At 39.1% G+C, this 26,614-nt stretch overlaps 1 protein-coding gene across 5 annotated transcripts in view; it reads right to left on the reverse strand.

Annotated features, from left to right (window-relative positions):
• VPS39 (VPS39 subunit of HOPS complex) overlaps positions 1–26,614 on the reverse strand; it is a 1,019,836-nt gene that overhangs the window by 532,846 nt on the left and 460,376 nt on the right. For all 5 annotated transcript variants that reach the window (XM_044074020.1, XM_044074018.1, XM_044074019.1 and 2 more), the window contains exon 6: positions 23,863–23,961. In XM_044074020.1, the coding sequence (XP_043929955.1) occupies positions 23,863–23,961 (99 nt within the window). The remainder of the gene's footprint in view (positions 1–23,862; positions 23,962–26,614) is intronic.

The raw sequence follows: 26,614 nt of genomic DNA on the forward strand, positions 1-26,614 counted from the left end.
ATGTTCAGTACCCCCCCCGAAGGAAAAAATAAAGGCAATAAAGATGGCATGGAAGCTTACCTGGTGACATCTGATAGATATGTAGATATTGAAAACTAGTCCCAAACTGAATAGTCAAGGACACTGCCCTCATTTATTACCAGGAACTCACTAAAATTATAATATGTACCTTAAGAAGTTTGATCATGTGATTACCAGAAATTGAAACAAGAAATTTTGGAAAGGGCTAAAGTTTCACATGAGGCTCAGTCCCTTATGTTTCACAATAAGACATTCAGTATGGACAGAACTCCTTAAGTTCAAAAATAGCTGATTTAATAAGTATTGTGAAATTGTGGCTATGGCCTCATGTAAATTACATTAAGTAAAATTCTAGAAATATTAGATCTAGATAAATTTAAAAGGAGCACCCTAACAATTTAAGAACATGGGTATGTCACAGTGATTGTCAAGTCTTCTGAACAACTAGTTGTTGCAGTAAAATATCTGTTATTAAATCAAAGTGCAAACCCCAAGTCAGACTTGCATGCACTAGGGGCTAATAATAAGCCTTCACCTAAGTAGGTTTCCTTATCAGCAGACAAGAACAAAAGTTATTGTTTGACTTGGCTTGAAAAGAACACATATCAAAATACTGCACAGTAACTAAAAGTGATACAGTAACTGCAAAAACTATTAGGGCTAGCCAAAAAATTGTATCTAAAAGTATGTCCACGAAATGTGATAATACTGAACTTTTAACTACTACATGCGCAGTATACTTTCTGGCATTGTGCTGTTAATAAACTTGTTAAATTAATTATTAGCCAGTGCCATGGCATGCAGGAATAAAGCCCTGATTACAGTCCAGGCTTGGTGAGACTGATTAGCATCTCAAGCACTTGAGGCACAGGCAGGGAAGGACAGGTATTCCCTTACTTGGGAGAAAGCATGTACTTGCACAAGCTTGGTGGTCAATCTCTGGCAGAGTCAGGGGATGCACAAGCAGCTTTCTCATTATGGAGGAATATGCAAGGGACACTGGCTGAATCATGACGGAAAAGGAAAGATATGCCAGCATGTCCTATTACATATCTACCTCCAGGACATTCAATGAGTCCACACAGTGTGAAGGGGAAAAGACAGGGCAGAATAAAAAAAAAAAAAAAAAAAATGTCCCTTGGCAACAGGATGATGCTCCCCAATGTCCTCAAGCTCCTCATTGGATATTGTCATGCGTCAGGGATAGTCTTGGGGAGGCTAAGGCTGGTCTGGTAGACTTGGTGAATGGAGAAAGGAACTGTGGCACCTGAAAGGCCAATGGTCAGCTGCAAGTAACAAACAAGATTTAAAAAAAAACTTTTTAAACATAATACTGTTGTTGAGAGAAAAGAAATGTAAGAGTTGTTAGACTCTAGGAGCACCATTTTATTGGTCAGAGCAAAATACGTTTGCAAGCACAAAACAACTAGTAAACAGTAAACTGAGTCTGACAATTAATGGACAGGACTGAAACATTGAGCTGTTAATGAGTGGTTTCTTGTGTCCATGGTACAGTGTTTGGATCCTACCACCTTCATTTTCCTACTGTGCGACTCTGAGCAAGTCACTTAATAGTGCTCGTGGATAGCTCTTAAAAAAGGCACCATTTGTCCAGTGGGCTTACTAGTCAAACAGTAGGTAAAAAAAAGTAATAAATGTACATGGATACAAAAGGGAATACACTATAACACAGGTAGAATTTCAGACCTTTAAAGTGCTACATTCAAGTAGCTCTGGTGCCTAACTTAACCCATGATATGAAAATTGGCCAAGTCTTTCTCCAATCCAAAAAGCCACGGAAGCTATGGGGGTGGGTAGAGATGGGTCTATATTACAACCTCGAAAGATCTAAAACGCAAATGTATGTACATCGACACAAAGGTCGATGTACATACACAGTGAAACACGTAAACAGCGAAAATCAAAATGCCGAACGTGTTTAGTCAGCAAAACGCGCCACACAGGTTTGAGTACAAAATTAAAAAAATACATTAACACGCTTATGCAGGGGGCAAGCCCACCTGCACCCCCCACACCCCCCTTCTTAAATATACCAACTCAGAGACCGCACTACAGTGGGGAAAAGGATATATTTCCTTATCCCTACCACCGCGCTGCTGGTTAGGAAATGCGTTCGGCGTTTTGATTTTCGCCGTTTACGTGTTTCGCTGTGCATGTACATCGACCTTTATGTGTCGATGTACATACATTCATGTTTTAGATCTTTCGGTTTTGTATTATGTAACCGGTAGAGATACCTAGATGTTCAAGCTATACACATGTTTTAGCAAATAGGTTTGTAAAAGAAGCAAACTGATAAAAATCATGGCTAACTGTAGTTTTCCTGTATTTGTCAGATCATTGGCTATTATTCCATTAACAAATGCCTTCAGTGGGAGACGAGAAGTTTACAGGTGCAAGTAATTAACTAAGAAAAATCTATACAGTGCATTTTCAATGAAATGCACAAAGATTCTTTCATGCATCTTATAAAGTTACTAGCTGCTTTATTCTGTCATTACTAAATGCTTTTACTTGGAAACCATCTGTCTACAGGTGTAAGCAATTAATCAACAGACCTCTGAACACTCTGTACTCTGCACATTTCTCAGTGTAATTAATATTTAAAGGTACATTGACAAGCAGCTCAATAAAAAATAAATGAAGCTTGAAATTGTGGGAAGTGAATAAGATATACAAGTAGTTGCCTCCCTAGCAGCTTTAATACTTTTATGCATTTAATATAACAGTGTACAGTTTAGTTTACTTATTTAAAGGCAGCCGGTGCATTCCTCCTTAGGACTAAAAGTGAATGTTTACTGAAAGGATGTAAACTATTTTTCAAATCTGGGATGGGAATATATATAAAAAGACAGTTATCAGTGTGAGCAGAACTCGGGCTTGAAGGGTAAGTTATGTACTCACCATAACGATAGATCTGTGTTGTTTTTCTCTGTTCAGTTCAACTTGTGAGTTATCAGATATGACTTGGATCCAAGGCCAGCCATTTCTCAAAGACTTCAGCTTGCCAGGCTGTGCCTCCCCTACCCACAATCTCTCAACTCCCCTAAAAATACCCCGGATCGAGTTTGCCCCTCTGTCTAAATTTATACAAGTCAACAGCCTAAAAGAAGACAAACAAAGGATCCCAACACAAAAGGGAAAAATAAACTCTCCCACTTGATGATCTTATGACAGAAGACGTTCCATACAGGTGGGGGCAGAAGGGAGGGATGGTTGAACCAGAAGGAGAAAGACGACAAGGACCTATCATTATGGTGAGTACAGAACTTGCACATCTGATACAGTCTTTTCCATCTGGCTTCAACCTGCAGGACAGAGTACCCAGCCATGTACCACTGGGAGGTTCTAAAGAACGACATTGCACAATACAGTGGAACCAAATGAAGCCCTGGTCCTAAACTGAATGTCCAACTTGTATTAAGATACAAATGTGTAAGGACCTACCCAAGTAACAGCTGCACACACATCATCTTAAAGATGCTCTGGAAAAGACGGCCATAGAAGTAGGCATAGCTCTGGTGGAATGACTTTTTTGTTCGCAATGCAAGGATTCACCTCTCAAATTATACAAAAAGGAAATGCAGTCTGACACTTGGATAGTGCAACTTTAGAAAAAGTTTTACCTAATCTAGACCTCGAAAAATGAAATGAACAACTGGTCAGACTTCTGAAAGACTTTGTCCTGTCCAAATAGAATCTCAGTTGTTAATACACATCAAGACAATGCAACAAGTATTCATCCTTGTTAGAAAAATTGGGAAAAAATACTGGAAGGTGAAAAGACTCGTTCATGTTATTTTCAGAAGATGCCTTTGAAAAAGAGATCCTATCTTTATGGAAAACCAGATATAGGGGAATTACAGAATAACAAATGTCTGGCAAAAGTGACATCCACCAGGAACAAAGACTTCCAAGATAACAGCTTCAAATCTGACATAGCAGAAAGCTCAAAGGGAGGCCCTGCAAGGACTTGCAGCACAAAGGGCAAATCCTACAAAGGTACAGGGTCCCAAATGGATAGCACAAAGCAAAATTGAGAAAAACAATGGAGATTTTCAAGACAGTCAAAGGTACATTATTCCTGTCATCATGAAAATTAGATATGGCTGCCAACTGCACCTTAACCGTGGAATAGCTGGAACCTGAGCTGAAAATGTCCACAAGAAAGTCTATGACTACCTCCAACAAAGCTGAAAAGAGGTCCAATCCTTGAGAATCAGCCCAAATGACAAAACACTTCCACTTACTAGTATACACTTTCCTAGTAGACATCATCTGGGAAGAGGATAATATATGTACAACACAGAAAGCTTGGGATTTCTGTCCATTAAGGGAATCACAGAAACCAGGATGTTAATTTGATGGTATGATGGTTGGGTGGGTCCAGGCCTGCTTGAATGGGCAATGAGATCCAGAATGGAATTTTACACACAGGGCGGGTATCGCAGACAAGACCACAGGAAAGGAAACCACACCTGATGGGGCCAAAAGGGAGTAATGGCGATAGCAGGGGACTGCCTTTTGACGGAAACTGATTATTAGGGGAACTAGTGGATCTGCATATAGGAGACCTGGGGACCAAGCATACAGTACAGCGTCTCTGGGTGACTGTCCCTAAGAATGGACTAAGGTGTAATAGCTGCTGAACTTAGTGTTGGAGGAGGAAGCAAATAGGGCACAATACAAAGTGCCCCAGCACCAAAAAATCCAAGTGGCTACCCTCGGATTCAGAGGTCACATGGCCACTTGTGAGGAAGAAACATTTTCCTGTTTAAACTGTCTGCCAGAATTTTGTACTTCCCTAGGATGTACGTTGCACTCAAAAACAGTTGAGACAAAATCACTCACTGCCAAACTCTCATGGCCTCTTGACACAGAAGGTAAGATCAGGTACCCCCCCTTTTTTTGTTCAGATACCAAATGAGTGGCATATTGTTCATCTGGATCAAAATTATACTACTGGGGAGACCTTCCTGGAAAGACTGCAACACAAGGAGGACAGTGTTCATCTCCAACACACTGATGTGAAGGCTGGCCTCTAAAGAAGACCAAGTCCACTGAACTCTCCTGCCATCAAAACGCCTCACCCCCCCCAAGAAGGGAGGAGTCTGTAGTGACTGCGACCAGTGGAGGGGGAAGAACAAATGGTCTCCCACTGATCAAAGATGAAGACTCTACCCACCACTGAACTTGATTAGAATAAACCTTTGTAAACATTATGGGGAAGTCCACTGGATGCATCAAACAGGATTACTGCACTGCAATAGTCCACTGCAGAGCACTCATGTGATACCTCACTAGTGTGACCAGACTGATGGAAGCCATCATGTTTCCCAAATTTTCAGAAGATCGTGCACTGGTAGTTTTTAATAAGAAAGTAAAGAGGCCACTTGAGATCGAAAGCCAGCTAGTACAAAAACTGGAATTTGGCAATTTGGGCTATGATAGCCAAGTGGAAGCCTATAAATTCCAGCGTCTGTACAGGATGTAGGTTTGATTTCTGATAATTGATGGTGATTCCCAAGGAACCGCATAGCTGGAGTAAAGTATCCCTAATTGTGATTAGGGATGCTCTCATGGAGGTAGTGAGGAGGCAATCATCCAGGTATGGGTAAGCCTGAAATTCCTATAGCCGGAGCCAGGCTGCTACAACTGCCATACACTTGGTGAACATCCAAGGGGCAATGGTGAGACAGAACAACAGTGCCCTGAATTAGTAATGAACACAGGAAAGCCTTGGAACATCTCAGTATCTTTATATGATGGTAGGCATCCTACAGGTCTACTGAGCACATCCAGTTGTACTTCCTCAGCAGAGGTACAATGGACTGTACCGTGACCAGCCAACATTTGGTCTGTTTTATTAAGAGGTTTAATTTGCTCAAACACAAGATTGGCCTGAAGTCCTTGTTCTCCTTTGGTACCAAAAAGAACCTTGAGTAGACCACGGATCCTCAGTCTGGTGGACCTCTTGGATGACTCAGTTTGCCAGCAGCTTTTGAATTTCTATGGCTAGCTGCTGTCTCTGATGGGGTGGAATGTCCAGGAGACATTTGGAATTGAAACTTGGAATTTCTAAAAATAGAACTGAATAGCCTCTGAGTAGGACTCAACAACCACATTTCCAAGGGGATGGCCTTCCAAACGTCTGGGTCTACAGCCAAGCAACCTCCTACTGCTTCCACAGCAGGACAGTCAGGCAATCCTTCAAGATCCAAACGTAAACAGTCCTTGAACCAAATAAGGAATCAGATGCAAAAACCAGAGAATACAAGAAAAAGAAAAATAATCTGGTTCCACACAGCAGTGAAAATCAATATGTCCTTTACTGTAGTAGGTAAGCGCTTCCTCGGAATAACATCCGCTTCATCAGACCAACAAAGATAGAATAGCAGTTACATTTTTAAACACTAAAACATCCAATCAAAAATCAGATAAAATGTGCATCATAGCTAAAAGCCATGTGATAAAATACATCTGTAGAATATATAGATCATTAAAAAATTGAATAAAACAGACTAAATGAACAATATGTACTTAAAACTGGTAAATACAATAGTAAAAATAATAAAAGATGGACTATTGAAACATATATGATAAAATATTAAAAGAGAGATCAATGCTTTAATGGCCGTGCTTTAAGGAAGGGTTTCAGGGAAACTCTGTTGTTTAAACCAGGAGGTTTATCAGCTTGAAAGCGCAAAATCCATTTCTGTTCACTAGATTCTGTTCTATTATTTATGTCACCTCCTCTCTTGGTACTATGCAGAATCTCTAGTACCATAAAGCTAAATTTATGTTCTTTATCCTCTTTAGCTACATGTAGTGATAGTGTGCTGGTTTCTTTAACATTCCTGATATCCCTAAGGTTTTCAAGTATTCTATCCTTAAACACCCTGTTCGTTTTCCCTATGTAAAATGAGAAGCAGGTAGTACAATAGCAAAAACAGACAACATTTTTTGTTCGACAATCTGCATAAAAAGCAGTATCTTTCTTAAAACCCAACATGGGATGTGTGAAATGATTACCAATATGTATATGTGTACAGGCCATACAATTCCTACACATATATGTACCAAGTCTATCAGATATTATAGTTGATTTAGTATTAAAGGATAGATAACAGGGCTGAATCTTAAGTGATCTATTATTTCTAAAAGCAAAATCTGGCTGTGTGCCAATGACCCCATTCAACTCATGTACAGTAGACAGAATTATCCCAGTTCTTTTTAATAATAGCACATGCTACATGCACATTACTGGCAAAGGTCAATGGCATCCTTAGTTTATTTCTAGAGATATCAGTGGAAGCATCACTTGAGAAAGTATTGTCAATATTATCCCTGTTTTTAATACTAGTGGGGAGGGGGGGGGTATGGCTGGCACTTACCTGATATATGCCGCCATCCTTCTGCTATTTGAGAATCAATAAGTTTACTACTATAGCCTCTTTCTAAAAATTCTTGTTTAAGTGTTTGTAATGCAACAATGAGAATATCATCATCATTAAAAAGTCTCATAGTTCGAAATATCTGTCCTTTCAACACATTGAATTTCATATGATTCGGATGCATACTACCATAGTGTAGAACATTATTCTTTCTAACAGTTTTCTTATACAAAGTAGTAGGCACAGTGGATAAATTATTTTTAGTAACTTTAACATCCAAAAACTCTACTTCTTTATCAGAATATACATAGGTAAATCTCAAAAAAGTATTCAACTGATTCAAGTATAAAAGAAACTCTTGTAGCCGCTGCTCTGAGCCATGCCACAACAAAAAAATATCATCCACAAAACGTTTATACCATTTGATGTTAATCTGGTATTTATTATTCAAAAGTACATGTTTAGCTTCCCAATTAGCTAGGGATAGGTTGGCGTAGCTATTAGCACAAGCTGTGGCCATAGCTACGCCAACTTTTTGTGCATAATAAACATCATTAACAATAAACACACATTGTTTTCTAGGATAATTTCCAAAAGTGTGCAAATAAGTGTCACCTTAGTATCAGGGGTGTTTCTCTCGCACAGTAATTCTCTGACATTTTCAATTCCCCATTCATTGGGTATAACAGTGAACAATGATTCAATATCCAGAGTTACAAATAAACATTGTCCTAAGATAATTTCATTTTGTTTAGATAGCTCATTTAAAACACTCTTGGTATCCTTTAAAACAGTGCTACAATTAGCCAAGGCAGCATGCTAAGTCTTTTCTACAAAAATAGAAAGTGGCTCAGTTACCCAACCTCGGCCTGAAACTATAGGGCGCATAGGTGGAGTTAAGGGATTCTTATGTATTTTGGGCAGACCATATATCAAAGGGACTGCTGGATGTTCTACCTTGAAATACTCAAACAGTTGCTCAGATATCATGCCTGTTATTAATAAATCAAAGATCAAAAACTGCACTTTTTCTATGACACTACTGAGTATATGCATAGGTAAAATGGCATACGTTTCAACGTCACTGAGATGGCTTAACATAGATTCGATATATTTGTCCTTATCAATAACAACAATACCACCTCCTTTATCAGCTGGACGTATTTCTATACTATTTAGTTCTTTCAATTCAACTAGAGCTTGTAGCTCTGCAGCTGATAAATTACTAAAATTATTAGTTTGCTTATCTAGAGACTTCTCTCTAAGTTGTTTTAAACAAAGGTCAATGAACAGATCTATAGTAGAATTACTAGGTGGTATGTAAGTGCTGGGCTTTCTAAATATACAATCAGCATTATTAGAATTAGCAAACATAGCTTTAAGTGCAAGAGTTCTGCCAAAAAGGTGTAGGTCTTTAATTACCTCTGTTATGTCCATTCTTTGAGCTGGAACAAAGGTTAAACCTCTGTTTAACATAGATAATTGTAAGTCAGTTAAAGTAGAGATATTGTGAACTAAGCTTGTTTGTATCTCTTTCCTGACCTTAGTTCGTCCTCCTGGCTGTGTAGTCGTGTACGTTGATTTTGCAGGCGATTCCTCGATCTGCCTCTTATAGGCAGAGGTTCTTTCAATAAAAATGTCCACGGGTGGAGCCTGATAGTACAGAGGCCTGCTCTGTGGAATTCAGACTCACAGTGGAAGCCATGCTTGTTTTAGGTCTAACAGCAGCAGTGCTTGTGCTAGCATCAGAGTTACTGCTTACAGCAGCTACAGAAGTATTTAGGTTGACTTCTGAAACAATTCCCTCACTTACAGGAACAATAGGAACATTGGGTAAAAGTTCTGTGGGTTCTGTAGAAGTGGTAGTTTTAATAGGGTTACCACCTGTCCCACTTTAAGAGGGACAGTCCCTCTTTGGGCATTTGTGCCCTGCATACAAATTGAAAAAATGGCAAATGTCCTGAGATATTAGGACAGACATATTTCCTATATTTAATGTAATAGTTGCAAAAAACAGTTACTCTGTTTCTGAAACACCTAAATGTTATAAGAAACAGAATAAGCAACTAAAATGCTACAAGAATAAGCATTTATTTAGGCAAAAAAGTGAATTTCTGTCCTTTGTACTGGCCGTGGGTATGTGTTGCCTTGCAAAGTCTGACGTTTGTACAAAAAATGTCCCACTTTGGGCATTTGAAAAGGTGGCAACCCTAAGTTGTAACAGCATTTGCATATGCTGCTTGTTCATCTGAAACAGTTGACTGCAATGTAGTTCTGGGTCTTACACAGCTCCGCCCATTTCCTGTTATATGCTGTATGTTGGAGTTAGTATTAACCCTTTCATTTACCCAAGAGAAGACATTACCTTCTTAAAAATCCTTCAAATCCCTTTGTAATTTTTTGTTTTTGGTAGCAGAAAGTCTCTTGTCATATCCAGTAATATTTTCAAACAACACATCCATTTTATCACCACAACAAGTTCATCTGAATAGGTATTGTTAATTATGTTTTGCAACTCAGTGATTTCATTAGATAGTTTTAGCTCCTCTGGTCTAAAAAATTCGATAAGGAGCTGCATATATTTAGCGCACTCAAGGTTAAGTAACTGCCAGCGCCCTAAGTAGCTCAGGATAAGCTTGCCCATAACTGGGCATGGTGAGAACCCTAAGTCCCCTTGGTGCTATATTAAGGCTCAGTGAAGCCTCAAGATGAAAGCGCTGCCACTGCAAATGCTTAAACTTATAAAGTTTATTCTCCAGATTGTGATAGTCATCTCTGAAAGCGGCAGATAAATCAGGATTATCTGGAGTCAGTGATGTTGCCTGCATGTAAGTTCCATTAAGTAATGGATTAGTTTGAAAGTCCAATAAAGTAGACAAACAATAGTTGTTCCTCCTATTGGATGGCAAATCCATCGAAGGTACAAAGTTGTCCAAACGATCCATTTCATTTCCTGCCATGCTTGGTTCAATACCAAACGAAAACAGTCCTTGAACCAAATAAGGAATCAGATGCAAAAACCAGAGAATACAAGAAAAAGAAAAATGATCTGGTTCCACACAGCAGTGAAAATCAATATGTCCTTTACTGTAGTAGGTAAGTGCTTCCTCGGAATAACATCCGCTTCATCAGACCAACAAAGATAGAATAGCAGTTACATTTTTAAACACTAAAACATCCAATCAAAAATCAGATAAAATGTGCATCATAGCTAAAAGCCATGTGATAAAATACATCTGTAGAATATATAGATCGCCTACTGTACATGAGTTGAATGGGGTCATTGGCACACAGCCAGATTTTGCTTTTAGAAATAATAGATCACTTAAGAGTCAGCTCTGTTATCGATCCTTTAATACTAAATCAACTATAATATCTGACAGACTTGGTACATATATGTGTAGGAATTGTATGGCCTGTACACATATACATATTAGTAATCATTTCATACATCCCACTTTGGGTTTTAAGAAAGATACTGCTTTTTATGCAGATTGTCAAACAAAAAAATGTTGTCTGTTTTTGCTATTGTACTACCTGCTTCTCATTTTACATAGGGAAAACGAACAGGGTGTTTAAGGATAGAATACTTGAACACCTTAGGGATATCAGGAATGTTAAAGAAACCAGCGCACTATCACTACATGCAGCTAAAGAGGGTAAAGAACATAAATTTAGCTTTATGGTACTAGAGATTCTGCATAGTACCAAGAGAGGAGGTGACAAATAATAGAACAGAATCTAGTGAACAGAAATGGATTTTGCGCTTTCAAGCTGATAAACCTCCTGGTTTAAACAACAGAGTTTTCCTGAAACCCTTCCTTAAAGCACGGCCATTAAAGCATTGATCTCTCTATTAATATTTTATCATATATGTTTCAATAGTCCATCTTTTATTATTTTTTACTATTGTATTTACCAGTTTTAATTATATATTGTTCATTTAGTCAGTTTTATTCAATTTTTTAACGATCTATATATTCTACAGATGTATTTTATCACATGGCTTTTAGTTATGATGCACATTTTATCTGATTTTTGTTTGGAAGTTTTAGTGTTTAAAAATGTAACTGCTATTCTATCTTTGTTGGTCTGATGAAGCGGATGTTATTCCGAGAAAGCGCTTACCTACTACAATAAAGGACATATTGATTTTCACTGCTGTGTGGAACCAGATTATTTTTCTTTTTCTTGAATCCTTCAAGATCACTGAAAGGGCCTGCCAGAGAATGCTCTGTGGAAGGCCTGGCTCTGTAGTGTTCCCCTTCCTCTAGGGCAGTTTCCATTGTAGTTACCCCCTGCCAAAGGAAGGGCCTTCAGAAGGAGCATCCTAGAAAGAATGCCCCAACTTTTTGAACAACAGACCTTTGTCACCCTTCTGATTCTGTGAAAAGGAGGGGGGTATCAAAACATACTCCAGTGGCAGACAGCATCTTTCGAACTTGCCCACTCCTAATCAAGGGGTCTTTAACTTTACGTCCAAAAAGTGAGGAGCCATCAAAGGGGATTGTGGTAAAGGACGCCTTCATGCAGTTCACAAAGTTGCACAGTCTTATCCAAGCATGGTGATGCATGGCTGTGCTGGTGTCAGTGGCATGGGACGTTCCATTGGTAACATTGGAAATGTGAATCATGGAAACTGCAATAGAGTGCAGATAAGATAAGATCTGTTTCAGTCCTTGCCATTCCTACTTCTCTTGCATTCTATACCATTTGCACGTCTTGCTAGATGTCCAATAGTCTTCTCTGAGGTTGTCCGTCTCTTGCCCCTCCTACCTGTACCTGTTCTTCCCCTTACTCCCCTCTCTCCACCTTTATCCTCTGGACTCCCATAAATACCCTGGGTTTTGTGGGGCGCCATCTTTAGTACTTGGGAAAAGCCCTGGCTGCTGTCTGCTCCTCTCCCAGCATCTATTGCCTGTGGTATGTAGTGAATTTGCTTGCTGTTGTTCATAGTTCCAAATGTTGATATGTTTATGTGAGAGCTGTGTGCCCAATAACCATCTCCTAATCTGCTGCTGATGGAATAATTGTAGTTTGCCTGTGTTGTAAACCTGTAAAGGCTACTTTGTTTCTCACCTCACTTGTGGAGACATTTGTAGTGTGCTAGTTCTCTTATTGCTTGTTTTAGTTGTAAATTATCTTAGTTATTGTTTAGTAAGCCGGTAACGGCTAAAAAGTATCACGCACCCACGCGGAACCATTTATGAGCATGCCTCTACTTTATTGTATGTTCTTAAGCCTGGAAACGGCTTTTTGAACTACGCCACCCACGTGGAGACACTTCGAGGGTATTAGAGCTTACTCTCATGCCTAGCTGTGCTAGTTCTCATAGTGTTTGTTTTAGCTTTATATTTATGTTATTTGTGGTTTAGTAAGCTGGTACTGGCTAATTAGTATCACGCCACTCATGCGGAGCCATTTCTGAGCGTGCCTGCATTCTATTGTATGTTTTAAGCCTGTAAACGGCTTTTTTGAACTGCGTCACCTTAGAGCTTAACCTGATGCCTAGCTGTTCTCTACATACTTCCCTTCTGCAGCGTTTGATTCAAACAAAGATGCTTTAAGCCTGTAAATGGCTTATTGAACTATGCCACCCACGTGGAGACACTTAACTGATGCCTAGCTGTTCCCTACGTACCTCCCTTAAGCAGCGTTTAACTCAATGTTTTTAATTAACTGAGACACTATATTTCTAGTGTACTTTAATATCTTGTTGAACGCTGAGACATGAACAGCAACTTTCCCTGACTTATCCTTATTGTGTACTTATTAGCGATCTCTTGCTCTGTAGAGCCCTAGGCGTTTAAACGCTTTCATGGGTAAACAGGAGTAGCAGAGGTTGTTTCATTGTGTTTAGTTCCCCTCATTGTACTACAGTAAGCACTCTTCTAGCATGGGAGTGTCCCAGATGCCTCATTGCACATACGGAATTACTCAGGTAGATGCCCCTGAGGTCTGTTGATTGCCACTACGCTATGAGTAGCTCAGGTAGCATATTTAAAGTTTATTACTTGTATATGAGTAATTCTTATGGTTCTCTAGCTCTGTAGAGTACCAGGAGCTGAATTACTGTCACACCTGAGTAACAGTCCCTGATGACTGCTGCATAGAACCCCTTGGCTAGCTGTAACAGCTGTACTGCAAACTGTTGACACAATTTCTGTATATAGCACTACATTAAAGGTGGAAATAGCTTAGACTACGGTGTAGATTGCAGTCCTACTGAGCCTACACACAGTGTCCTGTTACAGCATGGACTTACTGAACTTGTTTAAAGGTGTTTCCTAGTGCTGCTGCCAATTAGGTGGGAATGTTTATTTCTAACTTTACTTATACTTGCTTAAAGGATTACTGTACAGGTTATGGACCACACATGATTGGTTCTGTTTAGTTTACGGTAAGTAAAGCCTGAGATGACTGGAAGTCTCCAACAAGTGTAATGAGCTTTTGTCAAGCTTACCTTATGGTCATTAAAGCATTGCTACTTAAACACAGAGCAACAGGCACTTTTGAGTAATAAGTAAGCATAAATCAACAAAATAAAATATGAAAGAAACCAGACCTGCAAAATCAAGGACAGATGGGGTGCAACAAGCATGTCACAATTTGAAATCTCTGGCTGACTGTGATAGAAATCTGGACAAAGCCATACACACAGTGGGACAAAGGCACAACAATAGGACAATTTTTTAATATTGCTCTAATAAACTTAGAAGAGAAAAGAATATAGGTTGCATTAGTATGAATTTTTTCTGAAGGGTATAAAATCTGAAACTCAAATGTCTGTCATTTTCTAACTTCAGTCTTTAGTGAGACCAAAAATGTGATGCAAAATATAAAATAGACACACAATACAGCTTCTACCTGTCCAGCTGACAAAATAAAAGAATCTACATGCATTTCAAGTAATCTATAACTTTTGATTATTACAGTTATTTCTAATTGTAAACCCCTCATGTTTTCTTCCAGTTGATAGAACGGCTCTTTTAACATGCATTTTTATGAAGGTTATGAAGTCTGAACTTATATTTTTTAGTGACTTCTGGCAAATCATTTAGGAAAAAAAAAAAATTTTTTTTATGACAAACAAAAAAAAAGAAGCAAAAAAATTCATTCTCTTGAAAATCTTTTGGACAGTTGGGAGGTATAGTTCAGCTGGGCCTGTCTGAGTTTGCTGCCCTCCCCCTGACAAAATAATGGTTGAACTGGAGCCTCTGCAGCCATTGAAACATTAAGTCATCTGTTAAACAAAGCAATGCAGTCTCACAATGAAAACTTAGCATTAAAACTTCTTGCCCTTGAACTCACATTCATTGAAACAGCATTGAAAAAAACATTATTCAAAGAAAATACATTTTGCCAGTGGCAGATAAAGATTAATTTTGGGCTGTTTTTTAGAGGGTGTTTTAAATTTGTTTTGAACATTTTTCCAGTAAGCATGAAACAAAAATATGCACCCATAATGGCAAAAACTGCCAGTTGAGAACATTTATCATAAAAAAGTCTACTCAGACTTCCACAGTCCACCATTATTAGTAAATATACACAATTCTACAGTCCACCATTATTAGTAAATATGCACAATTCCACAGTCCACCATTATTAGTAAATATGCACAATTCTACAGTCCACCATTATCAGTCTACAGTGCACCTTTATCAGTAAATATGCACAATTCACAGTCCATATTTAGTGAATTTCTTGCCATAGCTGTCAAAAAGTAGGGACAAATTTAAAATATTCATCTTATAAACTTAGAAAATTGCTAGAAAAAGGTTGTGCTACTAATGTATTCTGAAGAACATGAAGTTTGAAATTCAAATGGGATTAATACTGCAAATGGCAGGGCATCAGAGCAAATCCACACAAACACAGAGAGGAGATGCAGACTCCACAGAAGCCACCCCCCAAACCAAAAAAAAACCTAAAAACCTATAGGTGTGATAAAACCACTGCACACTGCACCATCAAATCTGCAAGAATTAAACATTCAGAAACCTGAAGTCTGAAATTCAAATGCCTGTCAATTTTAAAACAATTTTCAGCAGAGATGCAGGGATTAATATTGTAAAATGGCAGGGCACCAGAGCAAATCCACACAAATACAGGGAGGAGATGCAGACAGAAGCCACCCCAACCAAGAATCAAACCAGAAAACCTATAGCTGTGAGGCAACAATACTACCACTGCACCATCAAATCTGCAAAGAATTAAACATTCAGAAACCTGAAGTCTCAGAACAAAACAATTTTCAGCAGAGATGCAGGGATTAATACTAAATGGCAGGGCACCAGAGCAAATCCACACAAATACAGGGGGAGATGAGAATCAAACCAGAAAACCTATAGTTGTGAGGTAACAATACTATCACTGCACCATCAATTATACAAGGAATTAAACATTCAGAAACCTGAAGTCTGAAATTCAAATGCCACAGAACAAAACAATTTTCAGCAGAGACGAGGGATTAAAACTGCAGACACATCTTTGTAAAATGGCAGGGCACCAGAGCAAATCCACACAAACACAGGCAGGAGATGCAGACTGCAAACAGAAGCCACCCCAACCAAAGAATCAAACCAGAAACCCTATAGTGTGAGGGCAATACTACCACTGCACCATCAAATCTGCAAGGAATTAAACATTCAGAAACCTGAAGTCTGAAATTCAAATGCCTGTCAATTTTAGACAGAAAAACAATTTTCAGCAGAGATGCAGGGATTAATACAAATGGCAGGGCACCAGAGCAAATCCACACAAATACAGGGAGGAGATGCAGACAGAAGCCACCCCAACCAAGAATCAAACCAGAAAACCTATAGTTGTGAGGTAACAATACTATCACTGCACCATCAATTATACAAGGAATTAAACATTCAGAAACCCTGAAGTCTGAAATTCAAATGCCTGTCAATTTTAGACAGAACAAAACCATTGTAAAATGGCAGGGCACCAGAGCAAATCCACACAAACACATGGAGGAGATGCAGACTCCACACAGAAGCCACCCCAACCAAGAATCAAACCAGAAAACCTATAGCTGTGAGGCAACAATACTACCACTGCACCATCAAATGCAAGGAATTAAACATTCAGAAACCCTTAAGTCTGAAATTCAAATGCCTGTCAATTTTATTTAACATTTTTTAATCAGGACAGTCTGACTTGGAACAAATAAACAATTTTCAGCAGAGGCCCAGGAAGAAATAATGCAGACATGTCTTTGTAACATGGGAGGACACAAAAGCAAACCCACACAAACACAGGGAGAAGATACAGACCCCACAAAGAAGGAACCCCAGCCAAGACTCAAACCCAAGAACCAGCAGCTGCGTGGCAACAATGCTACTACTAATACCATCAAATATCAAGCATTGCAACATTTACAAACCACAGATATTATGAGGAACAGATCAGATCGAATATGAGGTAAAAATCTGAATTTTCACACCACCATAAGCACCTGGGGCATTTCTACACACACACACACACACACACACACACACACACACACACACACACACACACACACACACACACACACACACACACACACACACACACACACTCCAGTAAAGCACAAGCACCATACACAAACTCTCTCCAGTAAAGCACAAGCACCATACACAAACTCTCTCCAGTAAAGCACAAGCACCATACACAAACTCTCCAGTAAAGCACAAGCACCATACACAAACTCTCTCCAGTAAAGCACAAGCACCACACAAACTGTAAATTACAAAGCACAACCTCAATAAAAATAAAAGGCACCTTACCTGAATGAATACATCCAGTGCTTATACTGTTACTGATTAGGGGTACAGAACTGTTGTTTTAAAAGTGATTTCTATTGCTGCTACCAAGGATGTGGAAATGTATATTTGCTACATTTATATATTGTCTTTGTGAATGTTTTGTCTAACTTGACCATACTTACCTTGCCATGTGCTAACTCTTGTTTCTCTCCACTACTTTGTCTCTCTTGCTCCCTTAAGTTACCCTGCTCTTCTTATGCCTCCAGCACTAGTCTCTAGGAACCTAAAGGACCCTCTCCAAATACCAGCGGTTTCACCTTACAGCCTTAATTCCCTGCACCCTCTCTCAAGGAAACAAGAAAAGTATGTTTGTTGACTAAATCCTGCCAGTAATACTTTCTACCACTGTACCATTGCTACAGGTGTTAAAGCATGTTCTGAGCCAGGACAGCCAGCAACCTCTACCCCCTCTCTTCTTGAAGCTTAACACCCACTCCCCCCTATCCTCCATAGTAACCCCTTTTCCTAGCACTCACTCCTCCCCAGCTTTAATCCAGCTAACTCCCTCTCATAGCTACCTGCAAAATAAGACTTGTCCACTAGGTGGCACTCTTATCCCAGCCTCATCTCCTGCTTATCCTCTGTTAATCCTAGTTACTTACCTTAATATTTCTGTAGTCCCAGACCTGCTATTATTCCTCTCAATTCACCCTTTACTACTACTGTCTACAGCTACCTTTTCTAGACTCACTTATCACTGTTTTACCCACTTCTGACTTATTCAACTTACCTTCTGTAGCCAGTACTGCTTAACAATGCCAAATCCATCTATATTATCTGTATCTATCTACCTCCTGGTAATAACAATACCACCACAGAAAATACCCTTTGCTGGCTATCTCAACACCTGCCCCAAGAATCCATAATCCTAGGAGATATAAACATTGATTGGAATTGCTGCAGTAGCAGCCACCCTATCACCCACATTAACCTATATGTTTTTTCTCAAACCATTACCTCCCCAACCAGGATAAACAAACCTAAGACGAAAGCAAGCTCATTAGACTGGATTCTCATAAATAACCATCATCAGATATATGAATCTGGAACCCTCCCTGATGACATAAGTGACCACTCACTTACCTACATCATCAGGCATAGAACCAATGCTCCCATTCCAACAGTTATCAGGAATATCAGATCCAAGAAGAACTTTAACCCTGATCCCCTCCAAAGGGAACTAAGAGCATGCAAATCGTCTCCCTTAAGATACCTCCCTTTGGAAGAAGCTGTTAAATACTTTAATTCTAACTTCCTAGCCATTCTCAACCACCATGCACCAACTTGTTCAATTAGAATTAAGACCAAATCCACCCCATGGCTTTCAAAAGAAACCAAACATAAAATCCATCTCAGAAATAAATACTGGGCCAAATACAGAATGACTAAAAACCCTGTAGACCAACAATATTTCAGACAACTGAGAAATGGCACTAAGAAAGCTACATGGTCTGACAATTCTGGGCAAGCATTAACCAGTTACGGCATCCAGGTCAATCTATTACACCAAACCCACAAAACACAGACCAGGACAATCCCATGCACACTGCCAATGCCTTCAATACCTTTATCACTGATGCTATCCAAACACTAGCCAGTCAGCTATCACTTAATAACTTCACTTTACCTTCCTATAACAACCTCACCCCCTCCATTTCTCTTCCAAACAGTCCCAACAACCCATGTTCTTGCCCTAATCCAAAAACTAATCATGCTCTCCTTCAGCAGACCAACTACCTGCTGAATATCTGCAGAAATCAGCCAAGGCTAATGCCTATCCCATTTCCATTCTGATCAACAGAACTATTAATGAAGGTCACATTCCTAGCACATGGAAAGTCTCCCATATTATCCCCCTTCATAAAGGTGGAAACTCCACTGAATTCTCCAACTACCGTCCCATAGCCCTTCTTTCTCCTTTGGCAAAGATCATGGAGAAATGCATCCATAGACAATTGCTAGACCACATAATCCAAAATAACTTACTTTCCAGCTGTCAACATTGTTTCAGACCTTCCCACAGCACTACCACTGCCCTCCTTTCCTTTACTGATTGAATTAACAAAAAACAAAACTTTAATATGCTTTCCTCTGCACCATTTATCGAGCTGTCCAAAGCATTCGATAAGATAAATCACCAAATTCTCATAAATATCCTCAAATCCCTGTTATTAGATGCACTCTCTATAAAATGGTTCCAGTCCTACTTAGATAAAAGACAGCAGGCTGTGCTTTGGCACAACATTCTATCTGCCCACCTGCCCGTTAACCTTGGTGTCCCTCAAGGGTCCATATTAGGACCTCTCCTTTTCTCCATATTTATCAACGACCTTCATCTAGCAATCCCCCAAGCTACATGCATACAATACACAGACGACTCCACACTTATATGCTCAGCCACATCAACTTCTGAACTTTACTCCCTCACCCAAAAAGTATTTAACACAGTTGAACAATGGTTCACACAGCGTTACCTTCTCTTGAACCCCAAAAAAACTGAACTCCTCCTTTTCAATCCTACTCATAAGTCCTCTCCTATACATTTTTCAGTTACATCCACTAATGGTACCATTATATCACCAGACCTAACTACCAAACTACTTGGTATCACCATTGACAATGACCTTAACTTTGACATCCACATCAACAATATTATAAAAACTGTCAACAAAAGACTTGTCTATCTCTACAGAATTAAACCCTTCCTTTCACCTACAGCCAGAACAACTACTGCGCACACTCATCTAATCTCTACACTCCTCTATGCCTCACCCATTTTCACTAATCTATCTAAGAATAACCTCAACAAAATGGAAATCTCCTACAATAACATAGCCAGATTTGCTACAGGCAACCCATTTAGAAACCACCATTGCTTTAATTTAAAGCAGCTAAAATGGCTGGAACTACAGAATCTGCTTAAATACCACCAACTAACCATTGCCCATAAGACTATCAACCTTCCAATACTCCTATTCTATCTACCCTCATCACCCCCTATAATAATCTGACGTCCTTACGTTCATCTCAGAAACTTCTAGTAAACGCATCTAAATCTAACAACAGGGCTGGAGATTCTCTCTTCTCTAATACTGTTGGAAAATCCTGGAATCTTCTCCCCAGCAACCTCTCCTCACTTTCCCCTATATCACTCTTCAAAAACAGACCAACTTTTCCTCAGAACACACTGGTTATGCCCCTGTACTAAACCCGACTAGTTATATATTCTATCCAAAATATGCTCTGCCTACCCTATACTTCTCTTTTAACTGTTCTATCTTCCTTATTAACTACAATTACCATCTCCCTCTACATTTCATTATTTCCATCCCTGTGGATACTTATTATTGGGAAAACTCTTTCAATTTAATTATACAGTAACCTGCCTCTTTTTTATTATGTATTGTACCTGCTTTTTACACTGTTATGATTTCTGTCCTCACTGAATATTTCGATGTTAACCAGAAATGTCCGTTGTATATACGATTGATGTTGTTATATGATATTTGATGTGTTTTTTGTTTTTTTTTATATCATGGAGCTTATCTCCCCGGGCCTCTACTGAAAATGGACATATATCCAGTTAGACTAGCCCAGTCAAATGTAAAATAAATAAAATAAATAAGACAATGGAGTCTCCAGAGTTGTCTGGGTCTCTGGGGACTGCTGTGTCTTGATATTCTTTGACATTTCCAATAATATATCATGCTGAAGACTTGTCAAGTGAGAATGACAGTTAACAGACCTCAGAATGGAAGACGCTGAGGCATAGGAGTGCTTCCCCAAAAGGTCCAGTGCCCAAACATTCCATATTCAGGGAATGGCCTGAGGAATTCTCCTCTGAAATGTCCTTTTTCATGACAGCTACTACCATGATTGCACCCACAGCTAGATCTTACACCAGTGAAGCCGATCCTTGCGTGGGGTGAGAATTTTATCCAGCTTTTTGGGGACTGGTTTCACCGTATCTGGTTTCTTCCATACCTCTAAGTCAATAAATTCATCTGGAGGGGGAACCACCCAGGGTGTGGATGAGCCCACACAGAAGGCCTCCAGGAATACAGACTCCTGCAGCCAAGGGGCTTCAATGGTCTATCCAGCACTCTGGCAAAGAAGCTCAAAAGATTGATAAAGAAGGCATCATCATGGGGAGACTTCGGGGACTCCTCTCCTTCCTCAAGATTAATATCCTCCATGAGGGATTCTTCAGGAAAGTCAAGGTGCTTCCCCGTGCAAGACTTCTTACTGGACACTTCCCGCTCCAGAGAGCCTGTGGAGAGGGAGAACAGGTAGGGGTCCTAGAGAACAGAGCATGCGTGTACAACTTTAAGAAGCATTCCCAGATGTAGCACATGTATATAAATACTGAGCATGTGCAGACAGCAGTACCATTTTGACAGAACAGCCAGAGTGTTAACTTGTATGAGTATAGTAGTCAGTCTGTTTATAAGTTTCTTTAAGTCACTAAGCCTCAGTCCTGATGTGTTTGTGTGGAATGAAGCTGCTTGAACTGAACCTGCAACTGTTCGTCTATTTTATCCTGACTGGATGATTGACATGGTGTCAGAACCAGGATTGAGAGTGCAACTTCTTCAAGCCATGAGGCGCAGAGTTGACGGTGAAGGTATATTGAGCAGGTTGGGCGATATAGTGCTCAAACAATCAAACAGGGCCATAAACAAACTACTGGTAACCAAAACTTGCACAAATGATTTATTTTGCAAAGGAAATTATACGGAGCATTCCTAGGCGACCGCGGTGGTGCAGCAGTTAGCATTGCCACCTCACAGCAAGAGGTTCTCTGGTTCGATCCTTGGCTGGGGTGCCTTCTGTGCGGAGTCTGTATGTCCTCCCTGTGGTTGCGTGGGTTTCCTCCGGGTGCTCCATTTTCCTCCCACATCCCAAAGACATGCTGTAGGTGGATTGGACACACTAAATTGGCCCTAGGTGTGAGTGTTTGCGTGTGTGTGCCTTCTGTGGAAGGTTGGGCGACGGGCTGGCAACTCGACACTGTAAAACTCCACTGCCAATCATGAGCGGACAGGTGATCCACTGTGGCGACCCCTAACCGAGAAAAGCCGAAAGAAGAAGAAGAAGAATATTCCTAAGGCACAAAACAGATTACTAATCAAACAAGTAGCACAAAACGCATTATTAATCAAATGAAAGGCACAAAATGCAGTAATAATTTAACACACACACACATTTTATATATACATATACATATATATATACATATATATATATATATATATATATATATATATACACACACACACAAACACACACAGTGGATATAAAAAGTGTACACATCCCTGTTAAAATGCCAGGTTTTTGTGATATAAAAAAAACAGCCAGAATGCTGTAATTAAATCAAAAGGTGCTTCAACAAAGTATTAGTTTAAGGATGTGCACACTTATGCAACCAAATTATTGTATTTTTTTATTTTTTTATATTTTTTCCCATAACAGATTTGTTTTTCAATTGAATTGTACAGGTTATAGGTCACATTAAATGTGGGAAAAGTTTTTAAATGACTTATTGCGATCTCATTTTTTTATATCACAAAAACCTGGCATTTTGACAGGGGTGTGTAAACGTGTGTGTGTGTGTGTGTGTGTGTGTGTGTACATATATATATATATATATATATATATATATATATATATATATACATATACACACACACACATACATATACACACACACACACACACACATATATATATATATATATACACACACATATATATATATATATATACATATATATATATATATATATATACATACACCCACACACACAAACTGAGTACAGAACATACAAAAAAAATGTTTTCTGTTTTTTACTTTCAAGTTCAACTACTTAAGGAAAGCTGTCGTCAATTATTTGTGTTTGAGTAAGTACCTACTGGACACCTCTTAATATAACACAGGCTTCCATCACCCCTTTTTAGTATAGGCTTAAGCATGAGACTTACAATAGCTTGTGCATGAAGGCAGTGACTGCAGAGAAAAAGTGGATGGATCATGGCAGTTGAGTCACTGCAACTAAATATCTTAATGCTATGATTACAGTAGTAGACACACAGTGCCTTAGAAACAAATACAAGTTAGTCTTACAAAGATAGTTTTCAACAAAACAGAAAGTTCAAAACAGAAACTTTCTAAACCTTAAATAGGAAATGTTTTAAGCTTCATTCTTTTGAGACAAAGCCCTATCCCTCCATCATCTTAAGTAAAATAAACTCCCAGTTCACTGCATCCCATGTAAAAGGATAGCAGTGACTTCAGAGATGTGTCACTCTGGACATTCTGTCTTGTCCAGTCTTATCTAATTCTCCTTCATCCAGTTTCACCAATATCTCAATGATCCTACCTGATGAAAGACACTGTAGTTGTAACCATGCATAGACATATTTCATGCACTATCAAGTTAACCTCTTACAAGCAAGAAAATTACTGCAATTTTTTACTGACATACCACATGCTGTTTTGCCCTCTCTGCAACCTTCAACCCTCGTTGTAGCTTATATTTGTGTTACTAAATTGCATCTTCGCTCATAATAATGAATGTGTTTTGAACTACATAAAATGAGAGACTCACTTGTAATTCATGAAAGTCCCGGTCTTTCCAGTAGTACAACTGAAGCCTCTTTTTAACAGCAACGCACATCCGTAAGACATCTTCCCCTGTGCCAGAGTACTGAAAAAAAAAATACAGTATTTGCATCTGTAAAAGATAAACCTCTGTAATGTGGTTAGATACAAGATAAATTAACATGGCTTATAAATGCAAAGAAAAAACAGGACAAACGAGTAACCACTGCAGAAAAACAGACAAAGCTGAAACTGAATACTATTGAAAACAGTAAAGAAGGGCTGCCTGTGGTACACTTTTTATATCCAAAAATGTTGGGGGTGAGTGGGTAAGGTAGTTTAATTATGCAGACTGTGAATGCCCTTAACACCTACATTTGTAAAGAATTAGGAAAAAGCATTTAATTATCATGAAGGTAAATCAAAAGTAAGCAAATAATGCAATTCTAAATAAAAATGAAAATGCATCATATTCATAAGTATTAAAATCTTGTTTATTGCAAGCATGAGGCCCACGTACAAAAGGATTAGGATATAGAAGGAAAAGCAGTATAAATTAGCTGAACCTCAGTTGCTCTATGCAGCAGTTAGTAGTTGGGAGATGAAAATTAGACCTGAAAGATTTTTATCCATGACGTTTAAACTAAACTGAAATACAGTGACTATTTGAGAAAATTTAGACACGAGGACAAAAGGCAGAAAATGCATTCCAAACAGAGGCCATGTCAAATTACAAAAGGTGGCATTATTTGGCTAAGCAAAGATAGGTGTATTAAGTTAATATTCGACTCAGACAAATGAAAGCTAAAGTACTACTTAGAATGATGATACATTATAGAAAAAGAGAAGCAACAAAAATAAATAATATAAGGGGGTAAGGAACTACTTTAGATAAGGGGTTGGGGAAAAATCTCAGTAATTTGGGTCTAAGGCAGAAGGGTCCATTAAAGTCTCAGACTTCTTCAGCACAGTTCTGCAATCAAAATGGGAAAAAAAGGGAATCCAGAATCTTTTTTTCTGTCAACAGTTTCTTCAAACCATGAGTTTCAAATCATGGCTAAAGGAATGGGACAGAGATGTGAAGCTTGCCTACACTAGGAGTAAACTGAGAACCAACCCAGCAACAAATGGGCCCAGAAGAAGCAATAACATGTGCCAAGTTATGAAACCAACTACTTCTCTTAATGAAGTTTAATAGGCAAACATATAAAGGAGCTAAGGAAGTAAAAGAATCACATTTCGTACAGACTAAAAGATAAAGAAGATGTAGAGCTTGGCTGGCTCTGTAGCACATAAACAGATAGCCCTATGACCCAGCAAACCTGGGTTCCATTAGTGTCTGAGGCACTGCAAAAGCTAGTTAAGGAGAGAGAGGAATGATTTGGCAATGCCTGCTTACCTCTCCAAGGTGGATGTTGAAAGGCACTGCCATGGGGCATGTCTCCTGCTAATTTATCTCTAGAGGAGACCACAGACCTAGCAGAACAGTCTGCTCAAAGAAGGATAGGGTTTGCCTAAGTAAATATATAAATTTGAGATATGACTGACTGCCTCAACCTGTACTCGTTGAATATCCACCACTGGAGCACTTAATGTGCAAGATGCATGTCACAGTGCAAGACAAAATACCAAGATGGCTGCCTGTAAGATTGCTATATAGTGATCATCTTACATCCTGATATGAGCAAATGGCTAGTATCACAGTGGCAATCAAAAAAATGGTCTGCAGATAAGGCCCAAAAAGAAAAAGAATGTGCCACAATATAATACAATAGAAAACAAATGGGACAAGGGTAAGAACAATCAGAAGATAAGTCAAAATAAACAACACAAAAAAGGGAAAGGGTTATGGTGAATCTACTCACCCACTATATTATTTTTTGTAATATGCATTTTTCTAGTCTCTGCCATGCTGATCATTAAGCCTCCCCAATATGAACATGGCCCATTTGCTTCTTTGCAGTGAAGATCTCCACTCAATCAGATGCTCTAGGACAACAACAATCTGGAAGGGTCATCATACTGATGGACTTCAAGTTGTTTGTTGCTCTTACTGGCATCTTGGCAAGGAGATCTTTTTTTCCTAGAATTAGTTTAACCACATTTTAGAAATAGGAACCCACAATAGCACTGCCATGCAAGTTCCATTCATTAATAAGAACTATCACCATGTGGTGGGTTGTTGGGAAGAAAGCCCAGCTTCAGCATGCCTACTCTGCCATGCCTCTTCTGACATGCTCTGAAGGTAGAAGCAGAATGTACACATTCCACTCCACTTTACCCTCCCCCCACAGGGAGGGCATGCCCATCTTCCCTTGCCTGTGCCATCGAGCACCTGGAATGCTAATCATCATCATGTCATCTGGACAATAGTCAGTGCTTTATCCTTCCACATCACTGGTGCAGGCACTCATACAACTGTGCCATGTTCACCATAAGAAACCTGCTGCAGTAGAATTCAGTTTGTGTATGTGTGTGTGTGTGTGTGTGTGTGTGTGTGTGTGTGTATACATACACACACACACACACACACACACACACACACACACACACACACACACACGCAGAGCGGAAAAGTATAAATGCAAATTAAGCTATCTGTGAGAGGACTGACACCAAATTAGGAAGTTGGATTATAACATACATCACAGAAAAAAATAAACAAAAAATGTCTTTTTATAGACTGTACATCTAGTTTTTAAGTGCTTGGGAGATGTGCGAGCCATGAAGTAAGTGAATGTGTCACAGATGCTCTGAGT

Source organism: Protopterus annectens, chromosome 6.part0, assembly GCF_019279795.1.
Source record: "Protopterus annectens isolate FY-2018-M chromosome 6.part0, PAN1.0, whole genome shotgun sequence".
NCBI lineage: Eukaryota > Metazoa > Chordata > Ceratodontiformes > Protopteridae > Protopterus > Protopterus annectens.